The 26719-nt window shown below is 38.9% G+C and overlaps 3 protein-coding genes across 4 annotated transcripts in view; 1 reads left to right on the forward strand and 2 right to left on the reverse strand.

The window, feature by feature from the left end:
- Positions 1–12771, reverse strand: part of ttc1 (tetratricopeptide repeat domain 1) — a 40124-nt gene extending 27353 nt beyond the window's left edge. The window contains exons 1-6 of one of the 2 annotated variants that reach the window (XM_052013724.1): positions 12691–12771; positions 11002–11400; positions 6734–6794; positions 4302–4414; positions 1949–1985; positions 1624–1772 (exon numbers count right to left, since the gene is read on the reverse strand). In XM_052013724.1, the coding sequence (XP_051869684.1) occupies positions 1624–1772; positions 1949–1985; positions 4302–4414; positions 6734–6794; positions 11002–11385 (744 nt within the window). In that variant the 5' untranslated portion in view covers positions 11386–11400; positions 12691–12771. Of the gene's footprint in view, positions 1–1623; positions 1773–1948; positions 1986–4301; positions 4415–6733; positions 6795–11001; positions 11401–11993; positions 12358–12690 lie in introns of those variants that run through there. The other variant, XM_052013725.1, reaches the window with a different exon arrangement.
- ccnjl (cyclin J-like) overlaps positions 1–26719 on the forward strand; it is a 441915-nt gene that overhangs the window by 311462 nt on the left and 103734 nt on the right. The window lies entirely within an intron of this gene.
- On the reverse strand, positions 21039–22781 carry LOC127569259 (trace amine-associated receptor 1-like). Its single transcript, XM_052013722.1, has one exon. It carries the CDS (start codon positions 22571–22573, stop codon positions 21494–21496), a length of 1080 nt encoding a protein of 359 aa, XP_051869682.1. The 5' UTR covers positions 22574–22781; the 3' UTR covers positions 21039–21493.

The following is a 26719-nucleotide window of genomic DNA, read 5'->3' on the forward strand; positions in this document are numbered from 1 at the left end:
AAAGTTTCAGGTGAGGAATTAAACTAAAACTTAAAGAACGAAGTAATGCAAAACTCAGCCAGCAAAGAAAAAAAATGAAAGCTTAGGTGGTCTTGAATATGTAAGCTGCTAAATAAGTTTATCATAATGATTACAGGTAAAAATTATACAAATATATTGAAATCAATTAATGAATTTAATTTTTTGGCCAGTCAATAATCAGTCCAACCTTATTTTCTATCAAAAGCTTACCCTTCATAGTACCAAACTGATTTCATGTCTATTCTGAGCAAGAATAAACACAATGGCAAAAGAAGCATGTAGCTAATACAAGCTGGCCATTTTTACAGAAATTTGAACTGATATTGCTTAATTTCTGATATTAAATCTAAGCATCTGTCAAGATCGAACCACTTAGACCCAAGTACCAACGTGTTTGAAAGTAATTATCTAACCAATTGTTTGCTTACTTGCATCAGAAATTCTTTACCTGGGGTGGCACTAGAAAAAAAAAGTGCAGATGCTGGAAATCAAAATTATAAACAGAAAAGGCTGGAAACACATTATAGGTCAGGCAGCAATCATGGAATGAGAAATAAAGTTAACATTGCAGGTTGAGAACTCTATATGTCTCCTTCCCACTCCTAACAAAGAAACTTTGACTTGAAATGTTAACTTTGTTTCACTTTCCACAGACACTGCCTGACTTTCCACACCACTAGGTTCAAGAATAGCTACTTCCCTTCAACCATTCCGTTCTTGAACCAACCAGCAAAACCCTAATCACTACAGTTTAGCAACACTATGACCACTTTGCCCTAAAATGGACTTTGATTTCTTTTTCCAACTGTGGTTTTTCTTATGAAAATTGTGTATAATTTATGTTTTTCTTGTGAATGCTACTTATATGATGCTATGTGCCTGTGATGCTGCAGCAAGAAAGTTCTTCATTGCACCTGTGCATACACATACTTGTGCATATGACAATAAACTCGATTTTGACCTGCTAAGTATCTCCAACATTTTCTTTTTCTATGGCATTTAGGTATTGGTGCCTTGTACACTGAAATAATGGGGAAGATGTAGATTCATAGAGGCATTCCTCCTCGTAAGCTTATCCAATGTTGGAAACTTGCTATCAAGGGCAGCAAAGCTTCCCACAACCCATGTATATTTCCCATGACCAGGAGAGGTAAAAGAGCAAATTTCTTGGCACTTCTTCTTGAAGGAATAACATACAAAATAAGATCGGGGTAGGGCAAATGGCCCCTCGAGCCTGCCTTATCTGCACTTTCCCCACAACTCTCAACTCTCCAATAGGTCAAAAATGTATCTTGGCCTGAATAAATTCAGTGATTCAGCCTCCTCAGCTCCCTGTGGTAGAAAATTCCAAAGATTCCTGACCCCCAGAGAGAAGAAATTCCTCATCTCCTTATGACTCAATGCATGAAGAAAGAAATTCTAAAATATTGATATAACTTTAAACACCAAATGTAGTGAAGTGAAGGTGGAAAGCAAATTGGAATTCAGAAACTTGTCCACATTTGGTAGACTAGGCTCAGATATGATGCAAATCAGGTCAACTGACAGCAGTTGGCCATTTCATTTTCTGCTATAATTTCAATTCGGTTATATCATACTTACCATGCAGGCTTCTCTGGCTTGGACTATTGATGGATCTTTTTCTACAATAGTTTTATAATCCTGAAGAGCTTCATCAAGTTTTTCAGTTTTCTCGTAGAGCTCTGCCCTCCTCAGTATAGCACGAATGTAATTCGGATTTAATTCGATAGCTACAAATTGAAAAAAAAAGTTCCATGACTGTGTAAAAACAATACAAAATATTCATTTTCACAGAATCTAAAATTGCAATATGAGGCTGTCCAGTAATACATAAACACAGAGTAAGCATTTCAGACATTGAAGCCAATTCCTATAATAATTTGTCATGTACTAAAAAAAAACTTACCTTTGGTACAATCAGATATGGCATCTTCCTTATTACCCTGAGCAGAAAAAAAAAATCAAAATAACTTCTGGAAACAATATTTTAATCAGCTTTTACAATATAATTACTCATTTTCCAGTGCAAGATCATTATAATTTGAAATTTACAAAGTATGTTGCCAAACAGGTTTGGTGCAAAGTTGATAAAATTCCAAGTGATAAGGTAGAAACTTATCAGAACGTCAAAACAGAGATTACGGTACCCAGTGTGGCTGTCTAACAAAAGAATAACTTCTCTACTTGGTCTTGTAATAACCCTCAAATTGCAATCAGAGCTCCCCGGTCTTTCATTACTATACATATTGCTCTCTTGAAATAAAACATTGCAAGTAACTTTTAAAACAATTCTTCATATCCAAAATTTATCAGACCCAGAGAGGAAAAGCATAAAGGAATACAATACATTTTCAGGTTTGCTCCAATTTATCAGATTTAACCTTCGGAACAGAAATATGCTCAATCACAGACACACCAATGCATTTTCAATGGTATGGTACCATAATCACATCAGAAAGAATGAATCTACACCCAAAGAGGAGATTACATCTTCCCAACTGAATAAGATTGGCAGCGATATCCTCTTTTTTGTCAAGTCATTAAAATCAATTCTACAAGCCAACTGTATAAACCAAAGGAACAGGGAGCCAATATGGAGTTGGCTAGGTTAGACATTATACACAGGTTAATTTTCACAAAGCTGAAACAATGAGAACAATACTTCCAAAAAATTACTTATTACAATAATTATTATTTACTCCTGCAGTAGCTTTTGTGAACACAGGCATAGGGGTTGATGTGAGGGGGGGGCAGTAATGAAAATGATTATCCCCCTGTAATAACCTTTCAACTTAGAGGAATGAAGTTGATGACATAATATTGCTCTGTTTCTACTGAGAAATTTTAGTCCAGTTTTTTTTCTGTTTGTTTTTTTTTGAATTTTTTTTCTTTAGCTTAGTTTGGTTTGATTTGATTTGATATACTGTTTATAAATTTTCTTATTGTTTTGGGGATTTTTTTTCCTTTCTCTTATATTTTATAATAAATCTTTTTCTTTCCTTTCTTTAATATTATATTCATTCACTAAGAGATCGTTGGATCTACAGATTTTTTTATATACTTTATTGTTCTTCATGATTATCCATGCCATGATTGTTCTTCCAATCTCTTTGTATTACATGTACAAACATTGATGTTATATATTAATCTGTATTAATTTGAAAACTAATAAAAAGATTGAAAAAGAAAGAAAATGATTACCCACAGAGTTGGAAACATTGCAATGATTTACCTTTGCTCAGCGTGACTAAGTGAAATGAGTTTACCTCAAAATCTGTGTTTATACGTCAGGAGAACACTAAAGCCACTGAAATTTAATACCAGAATATTTATAAAATTACGTAAAGAATCAGGGAGGCCCACTGATTATACAAACAGTTTTCTCAAGCCTTTGGCACCAATCTTTCACCATGAACTGCACTGAATGCACTTAGTCTACTCCAAAGCTGCTTAATTTATTAATAGCAAGATATTGTTTCTGCCTGCTCATTTTCTGTAGCTGCTGAGGTATGTGTGAATAATACAGGAGTACTTGAATTAGGTTGCCCAAAGATGCTCACAATCAATAGGCTATGTCTAGTTCAGCTGATTCTCAGTTTTCATGTTTAGAAAATGAACTGGCTTACAAAGTTTGTCTGTTCCTGCAGAACAACTTTGACTTTGCACCACAGTGAAATCATGCATCTCTTAGAATTATATCATTCTCCAAGTCTGTATTAATTGGTGCACAGTGGAGCTTGTGAATGGGCACGTAGAGGGTTAAAGGTACAAAGTCTGTGACAAAGCACCTCCATTATATAGCTTCATTCTTGATCGAATGCAATGCCATCTCCAAAGGGTAGATTTTTCATCCTCAGATTTCCTTAAGGATAAAAAGTTATGGCTGCTATTTTTATTTAATTGTATTTTACTGGATGTAAAGTGCAAAATAAAAGGCCCGTTACTAGTTCACTGTAAGGCACGTCACAGTAACTTGAAACAGAACAACAAAGAGAAGGCAGATGACATACCAAAGGGATAGTTTTTCAAACCTTGAGTAATCACATATTTGGCTTTTCCCAACTCTCAATTCAATAGGCAAAAATCACACAGAATAATTCAACTGTGTCACTGCTTTCAGCTGTCAAAGTAACTTATTCAACTAATCAAACTGCTACTAACAGATCAATTTTTCATAAGGAACAGTTAATCTATGCTCAACCACATGTCTACAAATCCATCTTGCAGATCACAGGTAGACACAAGTGAGAAATGCTTACCAGTTTCATTCTAGCAGCTGCTCTATTGGAATAGAGAATAGATCTATCTTTCTGGTTGCATGCTGGGCAAATACCAAGAGCTTCCGTGTACGAGTTCTCAGCTTCTGGATACTCTGCAAGTAAAAGGAAAAAGATTAGTTGTGACTACTTTCCATTTAATGGCAATGTAGAAAGAATGTTATTTATGTTTTGCAGTCCTGCATTAAATTATGTTGATATTTTCTGACTTTATCATTTCTGTTCTGATGACAATACTTTTGAGATGAATTCCTTTTTCTTGACAATGCCTTCCTCTCTACCACAGTTGACGGGGCTCCCACCCACATCTGCTCCATTTTCTCCTCTCACCCAGAGCAAGAACACGGTTCTCCTTGCCCTCACCTTCCATCAAATGTGTGGACTGGTGGGGTGGATTATCCTCCATTTCTGCCACTTTCAATGAGACATCACCACCCTATTCATCTTCCCCCTCCCTTTTCAGCACGCTGAAAGGACTGTTCCCTTCATGGTTTCCTAGTTAACTCTTCCATTTCCACAATGATCATTCCCCTTCTCATGCAATTGCAGGGGACGCAACGCCTACCCTACCCTTTCATAGCTTCCCACCATCCAGTTGGATCAGTGATTCATGTGCAATTTTTCCAACTTAGTGTATTGCATTCAGTGTTTAACATGCAGCTTCCTCTATAAAGGAGAAACAAGAACACACAAAAAAAAACAGCCACATAACCGCCCCAAGCCTACCCTGCCATTCAATCTGATCATGGTTGATCTGCTATCAGTCTTAAGTCTTCTTCAGTGCCAGTTCTCCACAGCCGTCAATTCCTTGATCTTTCAAACATTTATCTACCTCCTCTCTAAATACCTTCAATGATCTCACTCCTTACAATCCTCCAGGACAGAGAATTCCAGAGATTCACCATGCTGAGACAAAATTCCTACGCACCTCAGTTTTAAGTGACTGCCTCCTTATCTTGCAACCATGGTCCCTCATTCAAGACTCTGCCACTAGTGTAAACATCTCAGCATTCATCCTGTCATGCCTTCTTAGGATCTTTTATTAAGAGCACACCTCATTCTTCTGAGCTCCAAAGACCATGACTGTAACTTCTTTAGTCACCAATCTCAAGAATTAGTATATTCTCAAAGCTAGTATATTCTTTCTTAAAAATGGGACCAAAACTGTGCAAAATACTCCAGGTGTGGTCTCACCAACACCGCAAACAATTATAACATCCCCTTGTAATAAAGGCCAATGCGCTATTTGCCTTTCTAACTACCTGCTGCACCTCCCTGCTAACTTGTGATTCATGCACAAGAACACCTTGGTCCCTCATTTGCAATCTCTCTCCACTTAGGTAATAGTCTGCCCTTTGAATCCTCTTATTGAAGTAGATGATATCACACTTTCGTACATTTAAGTTGATTTGCCAAGTTTCACCCACTCAACCTATCCATATCCTGTTGCAGAGTCCAAATATCCTCATCGCAACATGCCCTCCCATCTTTTCTAGTGTCATCAATGAATTTGGATAGCTTTAACTTTGCATTCTTCTCTAGGTCATTAGTATATCAAAAATATAAAATTGAGGGCCAAGAACTGATCCCTGGGGCACTCCACTAGTCACATCCTTCCAGCCTGAAATAGACCTACTTATCTGACTCTGGTTCTCCCAACGCCACGAGCTGTTATCCTGTGTACCAGACTCTTATGTAACACCTTGTCAAATGCCTTCTGAAAATCCAAATACTCTGCACCTACATGTTCCATTCTCTTTACATTGTTATTACAATCTCGGATCTTGAATAAACTAATTGCTCCTTGTTCTTTGCTTCAACGACAATTTGCATTTCAATAATTCTGTAAGGTTCAATAAAACCTTTTCTGTGAACAGACTGGGCTGAATTGCAAACTGTGCATTTACAACTCCTCCAGGCGTATCAGCTAGTAATAATCAGCTTCATCACCCTCTCTCAAACAGCATCAAAACCATCTAGGTCATCTGGATTCCCTTGGCCTCCACCCTCACAGACAACCCTTCCTTCTCACCATCCTTCCCCTTCTCTGCACCTCAAAACATCCTTGGCTTCACTACTTTCCTTAGTTGGATGACAGGTCATCCACTGGAAACGTTAACCCTGTTTCATTCTCCAAATATGCTACTGGACCTGTATTTTCTATTTTTACATAGACAAGAATAACAACATTTCAAAAGAGAACTGTTACAGCCTACAAAAGGCTAGGGGAAATCATGGAATGAGGAAATAAAAGTGTCCTTCTTCATAACAGTGCAGTGATTAGGGAGGATTGGTAAAAGATTAGATGATTAAGTGAAAACCATTTCAAATTATCATGCCTGTGATCAACTAACAATCCTGTAATATTTGTCTAACTTCACCAGACCTAGATTATATCATTTTGAAACACCTACCTCCTTTTTTAAACTGCCCATTGCCAACCTCTTTCAGCATCAAACTCTCGTTTTGTCTTCGCTGCAAAATAGAATGGTTGTCAAATTATAAAAAGCAATTCACGAGTTATTGTAAGATTCAACAAAACTCAAGACTGGCAGTTGATATTTGACAACTTTACTAATAAGCTTTTTTGTAAATTGGAAGAACAGGCTTTTAAGACATCAATGCATGCATTCATCCCCACAAGAAAAATGTCGAGTAATATGCCTCAACTTAGTGGTGGTAGACAGACATACAGTTGGATGATCTGGTCCAAATGTCTTTGGAATGTCTAAACCCATCCTTATAATGCATCTTAGTGTCTAATTTATGACCCCTTAGCCTCTCTTGTATGCAGAGAAATTCCATTTTTGGCCCAATCTTCTGACACTTAAGAATTCCCTTCTGCTTGGTTACTAGGAGATTACTCTACATGCATGCAAAATTATTGTATGTCTGTGAAAGAAATTTACAACTTTTATGTCTTACGACCTCTTCAAGAACAAAACTACTGCTTTCCCAGGCTGAGTAAAAGATAGAATTCTACCTTTATGCAAAGAACTCTTAATTGTCAATTTAACCCAAGGCTTCCCCATTCTGAATGTTAACAAACAACTAGTTTTTAATCCATTATTCAAGTGGAAGACAGAAGAACACTATTTAGTAGCCTACATTTTTTTCTTTGACACTGAAAGTGTGCTTTATCATAATCTTTCAAATGCAATTACTCGCTCAACTTTTTTTTAACTACAATGCAGTTACAGGTACTGTTCATTCTGTACCTTCAATTTAGAATTAATCCTTAATTATTTACACTACGAGACATTAGACATAATCAGAAATAAGCTACCCAAAAAAGGCAATGTTCCTACCTTTTCAATTTCCCTACTGGAATTAAAGATTTTAATTTCAGGTTAACCTGTATCTTGGGGAAAAAACCTAAACAGATTATGACTGGGAGAACCATTATAAATATAGGGTGAGAGGAAAAAGAAACAATGCTTCAGTGCTCTGATTTGTGCTTTCCAGAATTTTCCTCAGACAAGTTCCGAATCCTACTATTCCCACTACTAAGCTGCAGAGGATAGACTGATAATCGCATGGTCTGGTAAAGTCAACTATCTTTCAGGTTCTCTTAATTTTGCAAACCCACAAGAGTAGCCTGTAAAAATACTACATAAATATTTAGCATGATTAGGATCAGAATTGTTGTTTCAAAACAGAATAAATCCTTACCCAAGGACTACATGAAAATATTGGGTGTTGATTTCCACCAATAAGATAAATATTACCTAGGCAGGACTTACACTTCATTCACTTTGCTTTATTATTGGCACATCTGGATTTAAAAGTGTGCATGCAAACTACTCATAAATTCCAACTGTTTGTGGTCAGTGGCATGATAAAAGTGACCCAATGGACAATGGTAAACTTCAATGTAAATGTAGGCTGAAGCATATACATATTATCATCACTCAAAGTACCTAGGCATACTGGAATGGACATATGGAAGAATGAACAAGAACATTTCAAAGTTGATGGATAGGAGTAAAATCTCAGAACCAAATATTTTTGTTAAAATGATTACAGTTTTAAAATACCATTTAATGTCTTGAGCAGAAACTAGCAAAGCTCACATAAATTTTCATACCTATGGAGAACTGGTTCTCAGCCAAGGCTTGTTTATATTCATAATAAAATTAATGATTAACAATTCAACTGAGGGCTCGAAATACCAGATGGAAGACTGAAAAATATTATTTCCCAAAATGCAGGGAAAATGCAATTGTCAACACAAGGCAGACTATTTGCAACAGACATGTAATACTGGAATTACGATAGGTACAGTATACTAGAGACTCTTTGTCTATAATTTTGGGAAGGAGGAAGTGGAAGAAATATAAGCTAGAGCTCTAAGATAAGAATAATGGTCAGACTATTAAAGTAGAAAAAACCTGATTGATGCTTTTGGAGTATGCAAACGCAGACTTAAAATGTGGAAATGCAAAAGTTACTGGCCATAAGTTTCGTGTTACTAAATTAGGCCAGCAATCATTCCAGTGCCTAAGAGCAAGGTGAGCTGCCTCAACGACCGTCACCCTGTAGCACTCACATCTACTGTGATGAAGTGCTTTGAGAGATTGGTCATGGCTGGAATTAACTCCTGCCTGAGCAAGGACCTGGACCTGCTGCAATTCACCTACCGCCACAACAGGTCTACAGCAGATGCAATCTCACTGGCTCTCTGGTCTGCTTTGGAGCACCTAGACAACCACAACATATGTCAGGCTACTGTTTATCAATTACAGCTAGGCATTTAACACCATCATTCCTCAGTACTAATAACCAAGCTTCAAAACCTGGCCCTCTGTACCTCCCTCTGCAGCTGGATCCTCGACTTCCTTATCGGGAGACCACAGTCAGTGCGGATCAGCAATAACATCTCCTTCTCACTGACTGTCAACACTCAAGGATGCATGCTTAGCCCACTGCTCTACTCTCATTACACTCATGACTGTGTGGCTAAGCACAGTTCAAACACCATCTATAAATTCGCCAATGACACCACTGTTGTTGGTAGGATCTCAGATGGTGACAAGAAGGTATAAAGGAATGAGGAAGATCGGCTGGTTGAGTGGTGTCGCAACAACAACCTCACACTCAATGTCAGCAAGGTTAAGGAACTGATTGTGGACTTCAGGAAGGGGAAGTCGGGAGAACACACACCAGTCCTCATTGAAGGGTTAGCAGTGGAAAGGTTGAGCAGCTTCAAGTCGCTGGGTGTCAACATCTTAGAGGATTCATCCTGGGCCCAACACATTGATGCAATCACAAAGGTGGCATGCCAGCAGCTCTATTTAGTTAGAAGTTTGGTGATATACCAAATCTCCTCTAGGACTCTTGCAAATTTCAATAGATGTACAGTGGTGAGCATTCTGACTGGTTGCATCACAGCCTGGTATGGAGCCTCCAATGCACAGGATCACAAGAGGCTGCAGAGGGTTATAGACTCAGCTAGCTCCATTATGGATACAACCCTCCCCACCATCAAGGACATCTTCAAGAGGGGGTGCCTCAAGAAGACGGCGACATCTATCATTAAGGACCCTCACCATCTGGGACACGCCCTCTTCTCATTACTACCATCAGGAAGGAGGTACAGGAACCTGAAGACCCATACTCAATGATTCAGGAACAGCTTCTTCCCCTCCGCCATCAGATTTCTGAACAATCCATGAACCCATAAACACTACCTCATTATTCTGGGTTTTTTTTGCACTTTATAGATTTTTGTCTTTGCACTGTACTGCTGCCACAAAACAACAAATTTCACATCATATGTCAGTGATAATAAATCTGATTATGTGCATCTCCAGTATAATCAAAGGAAATCTGTAAACTCTCAGGAGCTTAAAATTTAAACTAAATTCAGTACAAAACAATGAAACTGCTACACTTTGTCAAATGATTTGTAACTCAGATTTTAATGGCACATTAATGCTAAAGAAGTTCACTTACCTAGAAAAAAAATGTACATATAAGAGTTATCATTCCCTCATAAGTACTACAAATACATTTTATTAATGATAAAATTATTTGGTTTTCCTTATATTTTGGCCTTCATCTTAAGTGTACATCCAATTCTTTATTTGCTGCTCTGTAAAGTGTTTAAAAACTTAGCTGAAAATTAGTGCTTGTTATGTTATGGCTTGATATATTAGTGTATTCTTCAATACCACTGTTTTTTTTAAGCTTGCTTGATGACAACACTATGGCCAGAGCCAACAGATCTTTCATGACCGACTCAAGACTACTACTGACACTAGGAAAGACAAAATGTACACCAGAGGAAAGGTTACAATTCTGGGCACTTGCTTTTCTCTCCCCAACACCACAGCAACAGTAATTTCAAAGTGCAAACGTTGTGCTGTCCTTGAAACGTTTATTTGTCATGGGCCAAGTAACTACACACAAAGTGTTACAGAAGGAAACTCCTAACATTTGACTTTAATTAAGGCAACTGCACAAGTCCAAAGTTAAATATGGAAGGAAGAAAAATGCAAGACTATTCATACTTGGTACCCAGAAACTAAAGCCTAGTAATCAGTTACACTTAAATTCATTACTTCAATGTGATATACACCAACATGAAAACAACATTAATGTCAGGGTATTAAAAAATAAAGAGCAAATTCAAATTATAAACAAATATCACCATGTAATGAAGCAAAGTCACACTCCCTACCTTTTTCTCTTCTTCAGGCAGATCTTTTTCCAATTCTCGTAAATATTCTTCGTCAAACTCAAGCATTTTCGTTTCATCATTCTGATGTTCCAATTTTGTTACATCTTCTTCCGCATCCACAAATCCATCAGTCTCAAGTGTTTCCTTGCATTCAAAGAAGTGTTCTTCTGCTAACTCTTGATCATTAGCATTATCATCTAATAGCCTCTCAGCATTGCCACTAGCTCCTGAAACATCACTATCCACCGTGGACAGCCTACACGAAGCTGAGTCACAAGTTAATTGGCCAGAAGATACATTCTGCTTCTCTGTATCACCATCCGAAACTTTTAAAGCAGTCCCCAATTTTTCAAGAATCTTTCTCTCTTCTGATTCTTTATCCATTTGAAAATCAAATCTCTTGAACCAGAAAGGAAAAGGAAGGTTGCAATGACTAATTACTTAAAACACACAATTAATAGAAACATTCTTGAAACTGTTCACCATATAGTTTTTCAAAAAGTAATGGAATTTTCACCAGCATGGGAATCTTTCTTTCTGTTCCCACATTACTGTTGAAATACACAATTTTTTTTAAAATAGTCACTGCTTTGAGAAAAGAACGTGTAGATGTCAGCTTAGCTGTAAAGGAGGGTTGTGTTTTAATACTGTACATTAAACAAAGATCCCAAGTGCTCTCCCAAGTTTGTGATGGCATTATTTCAGAGACCCAAGTAAAATCTATTTCCCCAAATGAAATTAAAAAACAACTCTGATTATTATCACATTACCAATAACACAAGTTCACTAGGCACAAATTAGGAGGACATGTTAAATGCATTGAAACCCTGACTACACTTTAAAAGCATTTCCTTGACTGTAAAGCAATTTGTGACAGCCTACAAGAGATATAAAAATCACTATTTGAAAGCATTTGAGAAGAAGTTTCTATTTTGTGATGGACTATGCTAACACACTCCACAGAATCTAACTCCTGATACTGCTTCACCTACCGAGTATTTTACTTCCTGTTTGTATTTCCGATTTCCAGCATCTACAAGTTTAGCTTTTGATGGGTATTAAAACTGATATCAGAAACTGATAGTCTCAAAGAACAATATGGTAATATGCAAACAAAAATCAGATCACACCCTCCCTAGGCAGTCATTGTACACTGGTTACACAAGTGCAGCTGTTCGATTCACTGCACATCGTGCCTGGCCCGTTAAATTGAAGTTTCATCCCGAGCCCAATCCAAATCACAGTGTTTCGACTGTTATTTTAGGGATGTATCCAGGAAGGAGCTAGACTGCTGCTGCTACCAGCTTTAAGTGCCAGAGGGGCCTACTACCCTCTGGGAGGAGGGGAGATGCAATCCAGCTAGGGAGTTGACGTAAAAACAGAAGATCATGGAAATACTCTGCAGGTTGAACATCGTGTGTTTAGGGTGAAACCGGGTTAATGCTCCAGGACGATGACCCTCCGGGGTTTGCGAGCGGTCCGCCCGATTTCCGAGACAGCAAGCACCGTGGTAACGAGGCGTCACTGGGCATCCGCCGGACCGCCTGAGGCGACCACCCCCTTTACAATGGCCTGTTGGACCAGACGGGAGCGCCGACAGCCCGTCCGCCTCCCGGCCAGGCCCGAGGATAAGGCCAGCTGACGCCGCTACCGCCCCCGGTGCCCGGCGGCCGCTCCCCAACAACTCACCTGCTGCCTCTCGCAAACCCTCCAAACAAGTGCGCACAAAACGCTCGACGGAAACGCTCCCTCCACTTCCGCTTATCCAACCGCTGGCAGCTGCCCGCCGACGGCATGCTGGGAATTGTAGTTCTCGCCCTTGTCCTGAACGCTTGACTACAAGTCCCAGCGAGCCTTGCTCTTGCTGGATTCCAATATGGTTTCAGATGCTCATGTATCTTGGCTGCCAACAATTTTAATTGCCATTGGTCATCTTGCATTTTCTAGAGTTTAACTTAATTTATAGGGTACGCAAAGATAATGAGGTAGTTTTCTTTAAAAATGAAGTTACCATGCATTTTAACAAGATATGTATATACCTTTAAGGGCTATATCCTCCATTATTCCCACCACCTTTTGTTCACAGCCCCCATCTTCCTTCATCCCCTTCTTCAGGATCCCCTCCTTTGACAATCTGCTCTTCTCCAGCACTATCTGTTATCCAGAGAAGAACCTGGATACAAGACCCTGCCTGAGGTTGGCAGAAGCCTCAGCAAAGGCATCAATTGGCTAATTGTTGTTGCCTGAACAACTCAAAAGGCACGCCTCCCAGCGTCCGCAGTGTAGAGGGGAATCCCTCTGAGGGCCTTCTCAGAGAACTTTGGGAGGGTTACAAGGATGGCAACTTCTTGATGCTTGCAGTGTGCTACAAACAGGTTGTTGGATCTTGTGCACTTTTGATGAGGTGACTGCTGAGAATTGAAAGTGATCCACAGTCTGTTTTTGGATTTTTGATTGTCAGGAGTGGCATTATGTAGCATGAGTAGCTTGGTGAAGGAACTTTTGTGGATATTTAACGTTTAGTCTATCCTCTCATAGATTTTAATGAGTTGACAGTGTCACCTCTCAAGATGGGGACAGATTTGTTCTCACACCAATGTCATGACACATGCCTCTGCCATGACTGGAAGTTGAACCATTCAATGAATGCAGAGAGTTGCATCAAACCATCTGCTAAAGGTGATCTACAAAAACCTTTGACTATGTCAAGTGTGGAGAATCCTCAAATTTGACTGCCTTCAGAAATTTGTCTCGATTCTCTGACCGCTACTGCATGATTCTAACTCATGGTTTCACCACAGTCCCAATCCTAGAGCAGAGTGGGGTCAAACAAGGGGGTGTTGTCACTCCAACCCTCAATCGTTTTTTCCTCAATATCCTCACACACAAATTTCCCACCAGTGAAGCTAATCTACAGAAAAACAGGAAACTGTTCAACCTTCTTTGCCTCCTAACCTGGATCAAAGATATTCCAATCTCTGTCACAAACTGCAGTACAAGATGAAACTCAAGTACATGTACCCTCAGAGGCCAAGCTCCAAGACACTGTCAACTCATTAAAATCTATGAGAGGATAGACTAAACATTAAATATCCACAAAAGTTCCTTCACCAAGCTACCCATGCTACATAATGCCACTCCTGACAATCAAAGTCCAAAAACAGACTGTGGATCACTTTCAATTCTCAGCAGCCACCTCTCAAAATGGGGACACGTGTAGAACATTCCCAACAGATATCATCCACATGCTCCATTCTAGAAAATGGAATTACATATTTTCAATGAGGTTTACAATACACGTGAGAAAGGGAGGAGTTGTTTACAATATATTGCTAGCTCCCTAAATAATAAGAGAAAGAATGAATAGTATGAAAACTGATACTACTGCTAAGTGGTTGGCAGAGTTACCACCTTCAATAGTCTTCACAGCCTCTGGTTGATTGAGGAAAAAGATAATTGAAGATTAAGACCTCAGAACTGGCACAAAATTCAGTCTTTGGGTAGCCTTTCTATGTGCTTCTGAGACCTGGACTACCTACCTCAAGGGACCGAAAAAGTAATCCCAACGCTCTCTACACAAAATCTTCTAGGTTCACTGGAAGGATAAGCAAACTAATGTCAATGCCATCTCCCAGGCCAACATCTCCAGCATTAAGGCCCTAATTACATGCAGTTAATATTGTTGGGCAGACCACATAGTTTGCATGTCCCACCTCAGACTCTAGAAACAGATAATTTTTTTTCCCATGATAGAGCTTGGAATAGATTAACAGGTGGATGGAAGAAGAGATTCAAGGATGTTCTCAAAGCCTCCTTGAAGAAATCCAAGATCCCTACCAACTCCTGGGAATCTGTAGCCCATGACTGTACAAAGTGGAGAATGAGCATTTGGGGTGGTACTGAGAACTTTCATGCATTGGAGGCAGAGTGGCCCTGTGAGAGTGGCAGGAGTGGAGCACCTTACAAACTACCCACCTGCCTGGCCCATCAGCCACCATCTGTCCTGTTTGTGAAAGAGTCTGTGGTCCTCATGTTGACCTCAATTGCTACTTCAGAGCCCACAAAACTGGAGTGGAAGGAAATTATTCTCAATCCCGAGGAACTGCCAAAGGGAGAAGAGATGGAGCAAGAACATCTGAAGCATTTTATGTTAAGGTAGAGTGAGCAGTTTATATGGGAGATAGGTAACTGGAGCCATCTGTCATGATTGTGCCAGAACTATGTACTTCCAATTATAAGATTGACTTGAGTCATTTATATTGAGGAACTGTGCATTTCAAAGAACTGCAGCATTGAATAGTGATAAGATTCTGGACCCACTCAAGCTGTGGGGTGCAATGGCCCTGTCCAAAGAAACCACTGAACCAGGAAGTGTCCAATAAGAGCTCCAGAAGAGGCCATAACCAGGACTAACAGCTATAGCTTTGACAATAGAGAATGAGAGAGTAGCTGCTGTCCATTGTCTGGGAAGGCATCAGAGGTTATGTCTGGGGGAAGAGGTGGGTGGAAGAATGAACATAATGGAAACAGACAACTCCATGGAAGCAAGTGTCATGGCTGCAGTCCAGGCAATGATGCACCAGCACTGGGGGAGTCTGATGAGAACCCATCTGAACAGCAAATGTGTGATTTGGACCACCAGGAAAGAGAAGGGAACACACAAAGGTTTCTTTCAGAGGAGAAAACTCAGAAGTTCAGTCAATGCACGCAAAGGTCACTTATACAAGATACTATAGTGGGATTGCACAAAAGCACACGTAAAGGTGATATTCCCAGACATGAACTTATGGTTGGAGTTGGGAATATGAATAACCAATATATCTTCAGTGTTTCTAAATTTATATATTGGAGAAGCTGTTGAAGATCAAGTCCCTTGCAGTCCAGCACTTTTGCAAATGCTTTCACACTGTAAGCTGTTCAACATTTTCCAAGAACAAAACGACTACCCATGAGCAATGAAAACTGGAATAAGGAACAATAATTGCCCACAGTACAATCCCCAAACCCTCAATTCAGGCCTCTCATGATTGGCTGCTCTCCAGCTTCCTTCCAAATGCACAGCATATGATCCTATCTCTGTGAACATTGAACAGAGACTTCTGCAACAGCAACTGATGACATCACTGGACTGCAGTAGGCAGATGCCAAAGGCAAATTTGAAAGTGGCTGCATCTTCCAAGTTGTTGGGGACAACCTTAACATGCTATTCACTGTCATTGTTATTGGGAACACAAGATCTTGGTGATGTTTAGGATTCAGATGAGAAGTTCTTCTCAGCATCAAATACGATGTAGTTCATCCTGAGAATGCAACAAAAAAAATCTTTCTATAAATGCTTTATCCTCCACATAGCTTAACATTTAAAAAGAATTACCATGTTTTGTACAATTTCCCAACCAGAGAACCAATAGTCTTCTCAACTGCTAATGTTGCTAGATGCCACCACAAGATGTTCAATAGCTGTTCAGACTGCCTTCACATGAGTTTTTCACCTCTCTCCCTCCTCCCTCCCCCCCCCCCCCCCCAATGGAGTTAACATTGGAATCCCTTTGCTGAGAATGGTGGATACATTTTTGCATTAATATGCCACTGAGTTTATTCCTGTGCCACCTTTAGACAATAAATGGCAAGTAGTAAATAATTCAACACCACAGTTCAAACCCACTAAGCAAACTAATCATTCAGATTCCAATATGAAATGAATGTTTGTCAATTGCATGATTATATTTTAAACGTTTCCTTGTTTGAGTTCAAAGATCTGTTTTTGTTTTATTAACTTAGGTTCTCACGAAGCAAATATTAACTTTGAAATCCAGCTGTGACAACAGTCTAATGTGTATGAAATGAAAAGTTACATAATCCTAAATATTTCATGTGGAGACTTCAAAACTCATGAAAATGAGCAGCTATTTTAAAGTGATAGGAGTTGATAAACCAGTTCACCAATCAGCCCTCACCCTCTAGAAGAATCCAAAATATTGAGAATGTGTACCATCAGGCTCAAGGACAGCTTCTATCCTGCTGTTAAGACTCTTGAACAGACCTCTTATACAATAAAGGTGAACTCTTGATCTCTCAATTTACCTCATCACAGCCATTGCACTTTATTTGTCTACCTGCATTGCACTTTTTTTTGTAACTGTAGCACTATATTCTGCATTTTGTTTTTATTTTCCTTTTTTGCACAACCTCAATGTACTTTTGTATGGAATGATTTGTCTGGATGGCATGCAAAGAAAAGGTCTCCACTGTATCTCAGAACATGTGACGGTAATAATAAATCCTGCATTGAGAGGGGGAGATATTCCGAGACTCACTCTTTCAATTGTTATTCAGTCCTTGACAGAAGTACACACGTAAGCGCCATATTAGCAGAGGATGGATCAAGCACAGCTCTGATGCCTTCCCCAGTGAACTAAATAAGAGACCTAACACTCGCATGTCCTACCTCAAATAAACAAATGGGTGCTTGTGAAAAGTAGTAGAAGACAGCTGGTGTCTGTACAACTGCAATTTAGTTAAGATTCAAGCCACGTAGACATTAAAAGAAAAAGTGAAGGAAGAAATACATTTGTGGAAAAAAATTACACATCTAATGCCGTTTCACTTAGAGCCATTTGTAATGCTGATACTATGATAGAAAATGGGCAATAGAAAAAGATTCTACTATATTAATCACCCCCTGTAAAGTTTCATTGGCCAATATAGGTCATAAAATGGTCATGTCAGATGAAATATTTGAACAAAATAAACAGCCAACACCTGGAATTTGCAACATTGAGCAACCTTTATAAATCTTAACAGGCCTTTAATTGACATTAGATAAACAATTCTTGGTTTATAGGCTTGCCTACATTCTGTCTCTGTCATTATGTCAGCATCTGTCAACAATGTAAATGAGGAAAACATAGATATTAAAATATAACTTGCTCATTTTTGTATGTACATTACATTTCAATTTATTGCTTTTTATATCTGTTTTATGCCACAAATCTTTATTACCTATATCACAATTAGTGACCACAAATATTTCTTCAGGCTCTAGAGCAACTTGGATAGGTCTTTTCCATTTGACATTTCCCTCCCAGCATTGTCATTCCAACAAGTTCCTCCCTCCAATATCAACTCCAAGACGAAATAAGAGTAAACACCATATGTGCCCTTAATATGAAGAGGGCATCGCTATTATAACAAGCTTCAAAAATCCCCACAAAACTAATTTTGTTCTGAGGTGCTGAGGTTGAGGGCTTCAAGTTCCAAGGAGTGAAAATCATCACTAACCTGTCCTGGTCCAACCACGTAGATGCAATGGCCAAGAAAGCTCACCAGTGCCTCTACTTCCTCAGGAGTCTAGATAAATTTGGCATGTCCCTGTCAACCCTTACTAATTTTTAATTGATGCACCATAGAAAGCATCCCATCTGGATGCATCACAGCTCAGTATGACAACTGTTGTGCCCACGACTGCAAGAAACTGCAGAGAGTCGTGGACAGAGCTCAGCACATCACAGAAAACAGCCTCCCCTCCATGGACTCCCTCTATACTTCTCGCTGCCTCAGTAAAGCAGCCACCATAATCAAAGATCCCACCCACCCTGGACATTCTCTCTTCTCCCATCAGGCAGAAGATAAAAAAGCCTGAAAGCACGTATCGCCAAGCTCAAGGACAGCTTCTATCCCATTGTTATAAGACTACTGAACGGTTCCTTAGTATGGTAAGATGGACTCTTGACCTCACAATCTACCTCATAATGGCCCTTGCACCTTATTGTCTGTCTGCACTTTCTCTGTAACTGTAACACTTTATTCTGCTCTGTTATTGTTTTACTTTGTACTACCTCAATGCACTGTGTAATGAATTGATCTAGACAAACAGTATGCAAGACAAACTTTTTACTGTACCCTTGGTACATATAACAATAATAAACCAATTCCAAATATGGATCTTGTTTTTGTAGTCAATTTTGCAACTGAAGCCTCACAATACCTAGTTAGTCACCTTAGTTCTATGTTCCCAATCTTAAGATTCAAATGGGCAAATGAGATTGAATTTTGCACAAGGTCTTGTGCATCAGACCATCATAGATCAATAATCCTCTCACCATCCACAAGGCAGTTATCCAAATTAGGTCCAACAGAAACTTCGCAGTTCAATACAATCAATCTGACATAACCAGAGGAAGCAAAGTGCAAATTACCACAATAACCTCTTGGAGAAGCTCTGACAATACTTCTTTCTATAAATTCAAACGAGAGCTCTGTTGACAGATATACCTCTTACAACTAGTTGAAGAGTTTTATTGTATTATTTCTTTTACTCCTGTAGCATTAGCATAGTAATTCAGAAAGCTACTGCAAAATCATCTTCCCAACATTGCTACTTCTTCCGTTCCAACAGGAATGCTGGAGCGTCTAAACTTTTTTGCAGGTGGCTAGCTGTGGGTACGATTTTTAAAATACAAGACAGAATGTCATTGAGGAGCAAGTTTCTTCTCAATTTTTTTCTTCAAAGTTAATCATTCACTTGCACTCAATTGACACAGAGTACCCATATCTTACATAGGAACACCGAGTGTATTGCAAAGTTGAAAAGTATGAGTGAACCTTGTATGTGATGCTCTTTCCTTTATATTGTTTCAATGCTTCGGAGTTGGGTGGAATGGAGAAATGAAGGGCCACAGTGGTGGGAAACAATCAGTGCAGGTCTGACTCAAGTACTTCCACTATGTGCAGTGATATTGTTACACTTACATTGCCAGTACTGCACATGGGGAAGGAGGGTCAGGAAGCTCAATTTCTATCATGGGCTTATATGGCTCATTCATTCTGGCCTGGTTTCAAGGTGAATATAAAAGGACAAAATATGTCAAATGATCTTTTTCAAACATTGTCAAAAAACTTTAATTAATTCTCACTATTTCTTTAGGATTTGTCCTCTCCTTTCTAGCACTTTAATGGCAGCAGAGCAGTTTCCAACTAAATCTTTTCTCACAACCACTTCACTTCCCTGCTGTGGTGCTCAGAGACCACCACAATATCCCATCAATGCTTCATGATTGTTACAGCTGAGAATATTTTCCCCCAACTCGCCTTCAATGACACAAGGGTTGATGTTCAATTCTATGGAGAATCTGGAATTTGTTTTCTTGCATTAAAAAAGGTAGTTTGAGAAGAATTATACAAAAAAAAGTTTAAAATTAAGTGATGATTTGATAGCAGATAAAGTGTTTTCCATTGGGAAGTGAACCTGAACATAACTGAGAAAAAGGGAGAAAAATGTTTCTTTGAAAAGTACAACAGTATCTAAAATGCATTGCTGGAAAAGGATGGCAAAAGCATATTCCAATTCAACTTTCAAAGGGGAACTAGATGTATATTTAACTAAATAAGGCAGCAAATCTGATTGGATGGTCCTTTCCAGGTGCTACCACAGTCACATTGGTCAGAATGTGACTGTGCTAGCACCTGATCCTATTTAATCTACTTAAGATTTTAATGTGTAAGTGACCAGGGCAATTCTTCAATTGCCTGTTTAAGACTGACCTCAAAAATAAACATACAAGGGGGAAATGCTCCTTGGAAAGGTTTGGAATGTTTTACCATATGGAATACTTAAGTAGACATATTTGAAGCAGAGAAAAATGCAAATACTATATCAGTACAAATGCAGTAGTTCTGAGTCACATTAGCAAAGATTCAAATGTAGGCAAGATTGGCCAAATAGCCACCTTCTGTGTTTTTACATCCTCAATCTGGATTGGAAGCAGTATTTCCAAACTCTTATGAATTACTGTGCTGTCTTTCTTTTCAAAGTTTGAATTAATATCCCAAAAAAAAGATACACAAGTTGACAATCAAACTAAAGGGGATAAGTTAAACATATTAATTTCATACTCAATGGTATTTTATCTACGTGGTGATAACAAATCCCCTATATTTTCACTTTAGTATGCAAACATGCAAGAAATAATGGAGTGCTTTTGTTAAAAAAAGTTTGTTTGCAGCCAAGGAGAAATATTTATTCCTGTATTTATTTCTTTAAAAGCAAGCTTTTAAGCAGACAAGATGAAGTACTACATTAAATACAAGTCATTTGGCAACAAACAGAAGTAACAAAACAACAACAACCTTTCTCACTTTGCTTCTAACTGACCATAATCACAATCTGAAAGACAACCCCTTTGATTTGGCTGTTACTTATATATAAAGACAAAGCAAACCACACCACTGAAAGGCCATGGACAATTTTCCCCAAATACTTCACCCAGCCATTAGCTTATATTTCAATTCACTTACATTGCCCCCCCCCCCAAAAGTTAAACTGTACAGAGATCTTTATTAATTAAAATAAATGCATTTTTCATTATTGGAAGGGTTTATTGCACAATATTAAAAGGCTGACAATAACACAGTCATCTTGCTTTCCACCTAGTTCTACCCCACCGTTTTAGTTATGACGAATCCATGCAACTTAATGTGAAAGTGTAGCAAGTTATGTATTAGGTCTGACAGCGCTTGACAAATTGTTATTTTGGTAATCGTTGGTGAATACCTTACAACCAATTATCAAACCGAAAGCTCGCCGGAAAGATTTATTAAAGAAAGCATATAACAGAGGGTTAAGGGTAGAATTAACATAACCGAGCCACAAAAAAACTTCAAGAAGAATATGGTGCGCCTGATATCCAAGTAAAGGGTGGGCAATGTTTGTAGAGAAAAAGGGTAACCAGCAGAGGAGAAAGCAGCCAATAATGATACCAAGAGTTTTAGCAGCTTTCCTTTCTTTCTTCATGGAAGTACTGTAGCGAAATCTGGTAGCGCCCGTTTCCTGGGATCCATTTTCAGTAGTATATATCCGTCTGGCTTGGATCCTGGCAACATGAAAAATTTTTCCATATGCAGCTAACATCACCAACATGGGAACATAGAAGGAGACGACTGAGGCAAAGACAGCGTAGGGGATATTGACGATGAACACACAATCTTGTGGATCGAGTTGTGAAAGAATTGTTTCCAATCCCTGCAAATGCAGGTCCAGTAGCAAGGGCACAAATGACACCAAACCGGGTAGAACCCAACAGACGAGGAGGAGGGCTGTCACTCTCTTCCGAGACATCCTGAAGCGATACTTCAGAGGGTAGCACACTGCATAATATCGATCGAAGGCAATGCAGCTGAGGTTCAGGATGGATGATGTGCAAAGCATCACATCCATCACCGTGTGGATTTTACAAAAAGTCTTCCCGAAGTGCCATCCAAATAGGATCTTGATCATGCTGAAAGGCATCACAATAATCCCCACGAGAAAATCCGCAATGGCCAGTGACAGTAGGAAGGCGTTAGTTGGAGTCTGCAGTTTGGTAAAGTAAGAGATTGAAACAATTACCAAGAGGTTGCCCAGGAAGGTCCCGAGAATGATCGTGGTGAGAACGCTGAAGAGAAGAAACTGTTCAATAATTTGCCATGTTTCACGCGGAGCATTTCCTGAACAGTTGCTGTGTGTGGGGGTACAGTTGTACACATGAGTATTTACCACCTGTGATGTTGGGCAAATACTAACCACCGAGAACATAGTGCATTCAGCGGGAAAGTCTAGTATTATAATGGTTTATTCCACATATTGGCCCATCCACTCTTCTTGTTTTAAATTCTTCCAATTAATTCCTTATGTTTGTTATTGCAAGCTCCTTATTTCTACTCAACGCAGAATCAAAGCACTCTCAAGCACACTGGTTGGTAAAAGGCTAAAGCTTACCCGGAGCAGCCTGGCTAAGAGATGCATTCGCTTCGCCTCTATCACCCATTTAACATACTTGATGGATGACAGGCTGGGTTGTAAATCATTAACCTTATGACAATTATTTATCTCTCACAGTCGGCATCGTGTGCAACTGGCAGTAGAGATAAACGGCCGCAGATTTTTTTTATCCTTGCTGACTAAATGGGGCATCCAGAAGTCTGAATCACCACCTACTAATCAGTACTGGCCATGCAAGTCACCTGCACACCGCGAATGAAATGCAAGTCTATTGAGATGCGAAAGCACTTAAAAGGGAGTTTGCGTTCAGTGGAGAAACCAAAGTTAATATTTATATAGACGCGTATTACTGAGTATGTTTTACTAGTGCGGATCCAACTGATCTGCAATTTAAAAAAATGACTTGTAATGTGCTCCATTTTATGAGATTGAAAAGGGAATTTGTATTCAGCCACTTGAAAGAACAATGGGGCTGACACAGTAATTTACAGCCTTTATAAAGTAATCAGCTGGAAGGCACGAGATTGCATCTGCCATCGGGTTTCTGACCTGAAGTCTTAACTCTGTTTCTCTTCCCACAGTCGCAGCCTGACCTGCTGAGTGTTTTCAACAATTTCTGTTTTTGTTTTAGATTTCCAGCATCTGCAGATTTTTTTTTATTTTCAATAGACTGGATCAGTTACATTAACTAAGAAACAAACATCCCCCGTTTAAAGGGGCAGGGGCTCGTCGAATTGAGGAGTCTATGCTAAGAAGACACCTTTGTGTACTCAAGATTACTAGCTCATTTGATTATCATTTTCACTTTTTTGTTCTTGGACTTTATGTTACACAATTTCTCCTCCAGCAGCTATTCTTTCCTGCTTCATTCTATTCCAGTTTAATTTCACACAGTCTTAGGATGCCAAACAAAATTACAGACTAAAAAGCAGACTAGCAGTCTATGCTCTTTAAATAAGATAAGCAAGGTGCAGGTACATTTGAGCTCAGAATGAAAGGGCAGTGAAAATGCATGGGCTTCTTGGATATGCAATGGTCAGAAAAAAAAATGACTCTATAAATGGAGGTTCAGAAGAAAATTGGAGAGGGAAATAAAGTTGTAAAGTATGGGGATGGAATGGGACTGAATGAATCACTCAGTGTTAACGTGAAGTTGATAGGCCAAATAGTCTCCTCCTGTGCTTATAATTATTCCAAAGCTCTAATAGTAAAAAGAAAGGTAATGTGTACAAGCAAAAAGAGACCAAGGAAGGCAAAGATCTGATTGTCATTTTGAATCAACAGGAATAATACAACACAGGTGAAGGGCTCCTGACCCTTTGAACTTGTGTCAGCTCTTTTGAAGAGCAATCCTGTTACTCCCACGCCATCTCTTTCAACATACCCATGCAAATTTTCCTCCAGGTATTTATCTAATTCACTATTGAAATGTTATTTTGGATCAGTTTCCAAATCCTACCCACTTGTTGCATAGAAATCTTCCCTCATTCATGCCAAGACCTACTTCATTTGCCAGTCATCTCAAATCTATGCTCTCTGGTTATTGACTCTTCAGACTTTGAAAAATGTTTCCCCTTAATGAACACAATCTGAACTCCTTGCAATTTTTAGGACCTCAATCAAATCTCCTCTTTGCTCCAAGGAGAAAAGCCCAGCTTTGCCTTTATATCTATGTAACTATAGTCCCTAACACCCAGAATCTTTCTAGTCAATCACTTCTGTTCTCTCTGGAAAGCCGCTGCAGCCTTTCCTAAAGTAATAAGAGGAAGAGTGAAATAGATCTACCAGAGGAATAAAATTAAAACGCAAGAGGTGTACAAATATAGAATATGCAATCAGTGCAAAGTAAATGAAGATTATGCCAAATGAAGCTGAACACAAGAGTTGTATATGATGTTAAGAGAACCAAGGGAACCTTTCAGACTTCAAAGGGCTATAGGAAAGACCAAATTGGCAGACAATTGAGTGGTTGAGGATCAATAGCACTTTTGACATAGTAAATTAACCCAAAATGCTTCACAGAAGCAGCAGCAAATATAATTTGGCATTAAGCCAGATATGGAGCTGGTCCTCAGAGCTTGATAGAGGAGATTAAAATGGGAGATGACTAGATTGAAATTACATAGGCATCCCTGAGGGATGTACAGTTTGAGGAAATTGCACAGATGGGTATGGGTGAGGTTGTGGAGGGATTTGAGAATAAGGATGAAAATTTTAAATGCATTTGCTGAAGAGAGTATTTTGAAGATCAGCACAATATGCAAAGTAATGTGGCTGAATCCACCCTGGAGAAGCTACACCATACGAATACAGAGAAATTGATGCTAAATCACTTGCAAGGAAAAGATTACTATTGATTGAAAAAGATCAATACTTGACAATACTTCATAATATAATTGTCAAAATGTTCCAGGTAATTGTGGAATGTATGAAAGCTGAATACAGAATTACGTTTTTTTTAATTCGCTTATCAGAAGTGGTATCCCTGGCAAAACCAGCATTAAATGCACATCCCTAATTGCCCCTGAGAAGATGGTTGTAGTCTTTTGCTGCTGCACTCACTCTGATCGATCTACTCCTCTAGTGGCATTGGGTGTGGTGTTCCAGGCTTTAGACATAATCACGGTGAAAGAACTATGATACATTTCCAAGTCAAGATAGTATGTGACCTAGAAGGGAGATTGCTGGTGGTGGTGAAGCCAAACAATGTAGCCCTATCCTTCCAGCTGGACAATATACAGTGCAACAAAAGGCCTAATTAGTCCATTCTGGCATTTATGCTCCAGTTCAGTCTTCTCATTTGCTTTTTTTTATCCAATTCTGTTGGCATAACTCTTTTCCAAATTCCTCATGTGATAATCTAGGCTTTCTTTAAATGCAATTACATTATACACCTCAACCATTCCCTGTGTGATGGAAAGTTCCTTCCCATCCTCAAGTAACAAGTAAATTTTCTTCTGAAGTCCCTTTTGATCTCTTGTATTGCTTTTAGTTTTGCTTTATCCAACAAATGGAAACACCCTCTTTGTGTCTATTCTCTCAATACTTTTCATGATTTAAATCTCAATAGACCAGTTCTCCCTTTTAAGAAAATACTGATCCTGCCTGTACTTCCTTTCCTGAGAAGTGTGGCCTTGTAGTTGTAGTACCATTGTGGCACATCTCCTTTACACCTGTTGCAGCCCCTTTATCCATTTATTGTCATATGACAACTGCAAAGATCACAGTATTCCATATATATGCACTAACAAAGATTTGATACACTTAGCATAAGATATCTAGTTTTAAATTTTATCACTTTAGAAATTAACACTAGTGCTCCATTTGCTTTTTATGTCCTTATTGAGATTCATCATAACTTTATGTATTTATACTTCGAGATCCCTCCACTCTATTTACTTGCTTATATTCTGAGTCGTGTGTGATCTACATATTTTTCTCATTAAAATATAGTACTCCACAGTTACCTACACTGAAATTAATTATCCAATCATGCAGCCCATTCTGAAAATGCATTAATATCTTCCCCATAACTTGTCACTGCCCACAACAGTGCTGACTACCCTGCCCAATTTGATATCTCCGGCAAGACATTTATTTCAGAAACTTGGAATATCCAACATGGCTTAGACAACAAAAGATCCAAGGAAAATGAATGCAATTACTCAGACTAGTTTGAAAAATAGAAACAGCTAAAATACTCAACAAAATCCTGAAATGCAGATGCATATGGACTAGTGCTGTAGCTTCTAAGCTGCGAGTTCCACAATTGTCAGTTAATTTCCTGCCTTCACTGCACCCACTCCAGAGTCAGATCTAAAGCTTCATCAGCCACCCACACAGAATTTAATCATGACAAGATGTGCATTTTAAAACTAATAAAAGCTTTTTGAAGACACAGGATTCTAAAACCAGAGTATATTATCCTAAGATGAGGGGTATGTGTATTACAGGGTGTTG

This window comes from Pristis pectinata, chromosome 4 (genome assembly GCF_009764475.1).
Source record: "Pristis pectinata isolate sPriPec2 chromosome 4, sPriPec2.1.pri, whole genome shotgun sequence".
Lineage (NCBI taxonomy): Eukaryota > Metazoa > Chordata > Chondrichthyes > Rhinopristiformes > Pristidae > Pristis > Pristis pectinata.

Excerpts from the sequence above, each read along its gene's own strand:
- LOC127569259 (XM_052013722.1), bottom strand. The coding sequence starts at position 22,573 with ATGTTCTCGGTGGTTAGTATTTGCCCAACATCACAGGTGGTAAATACT.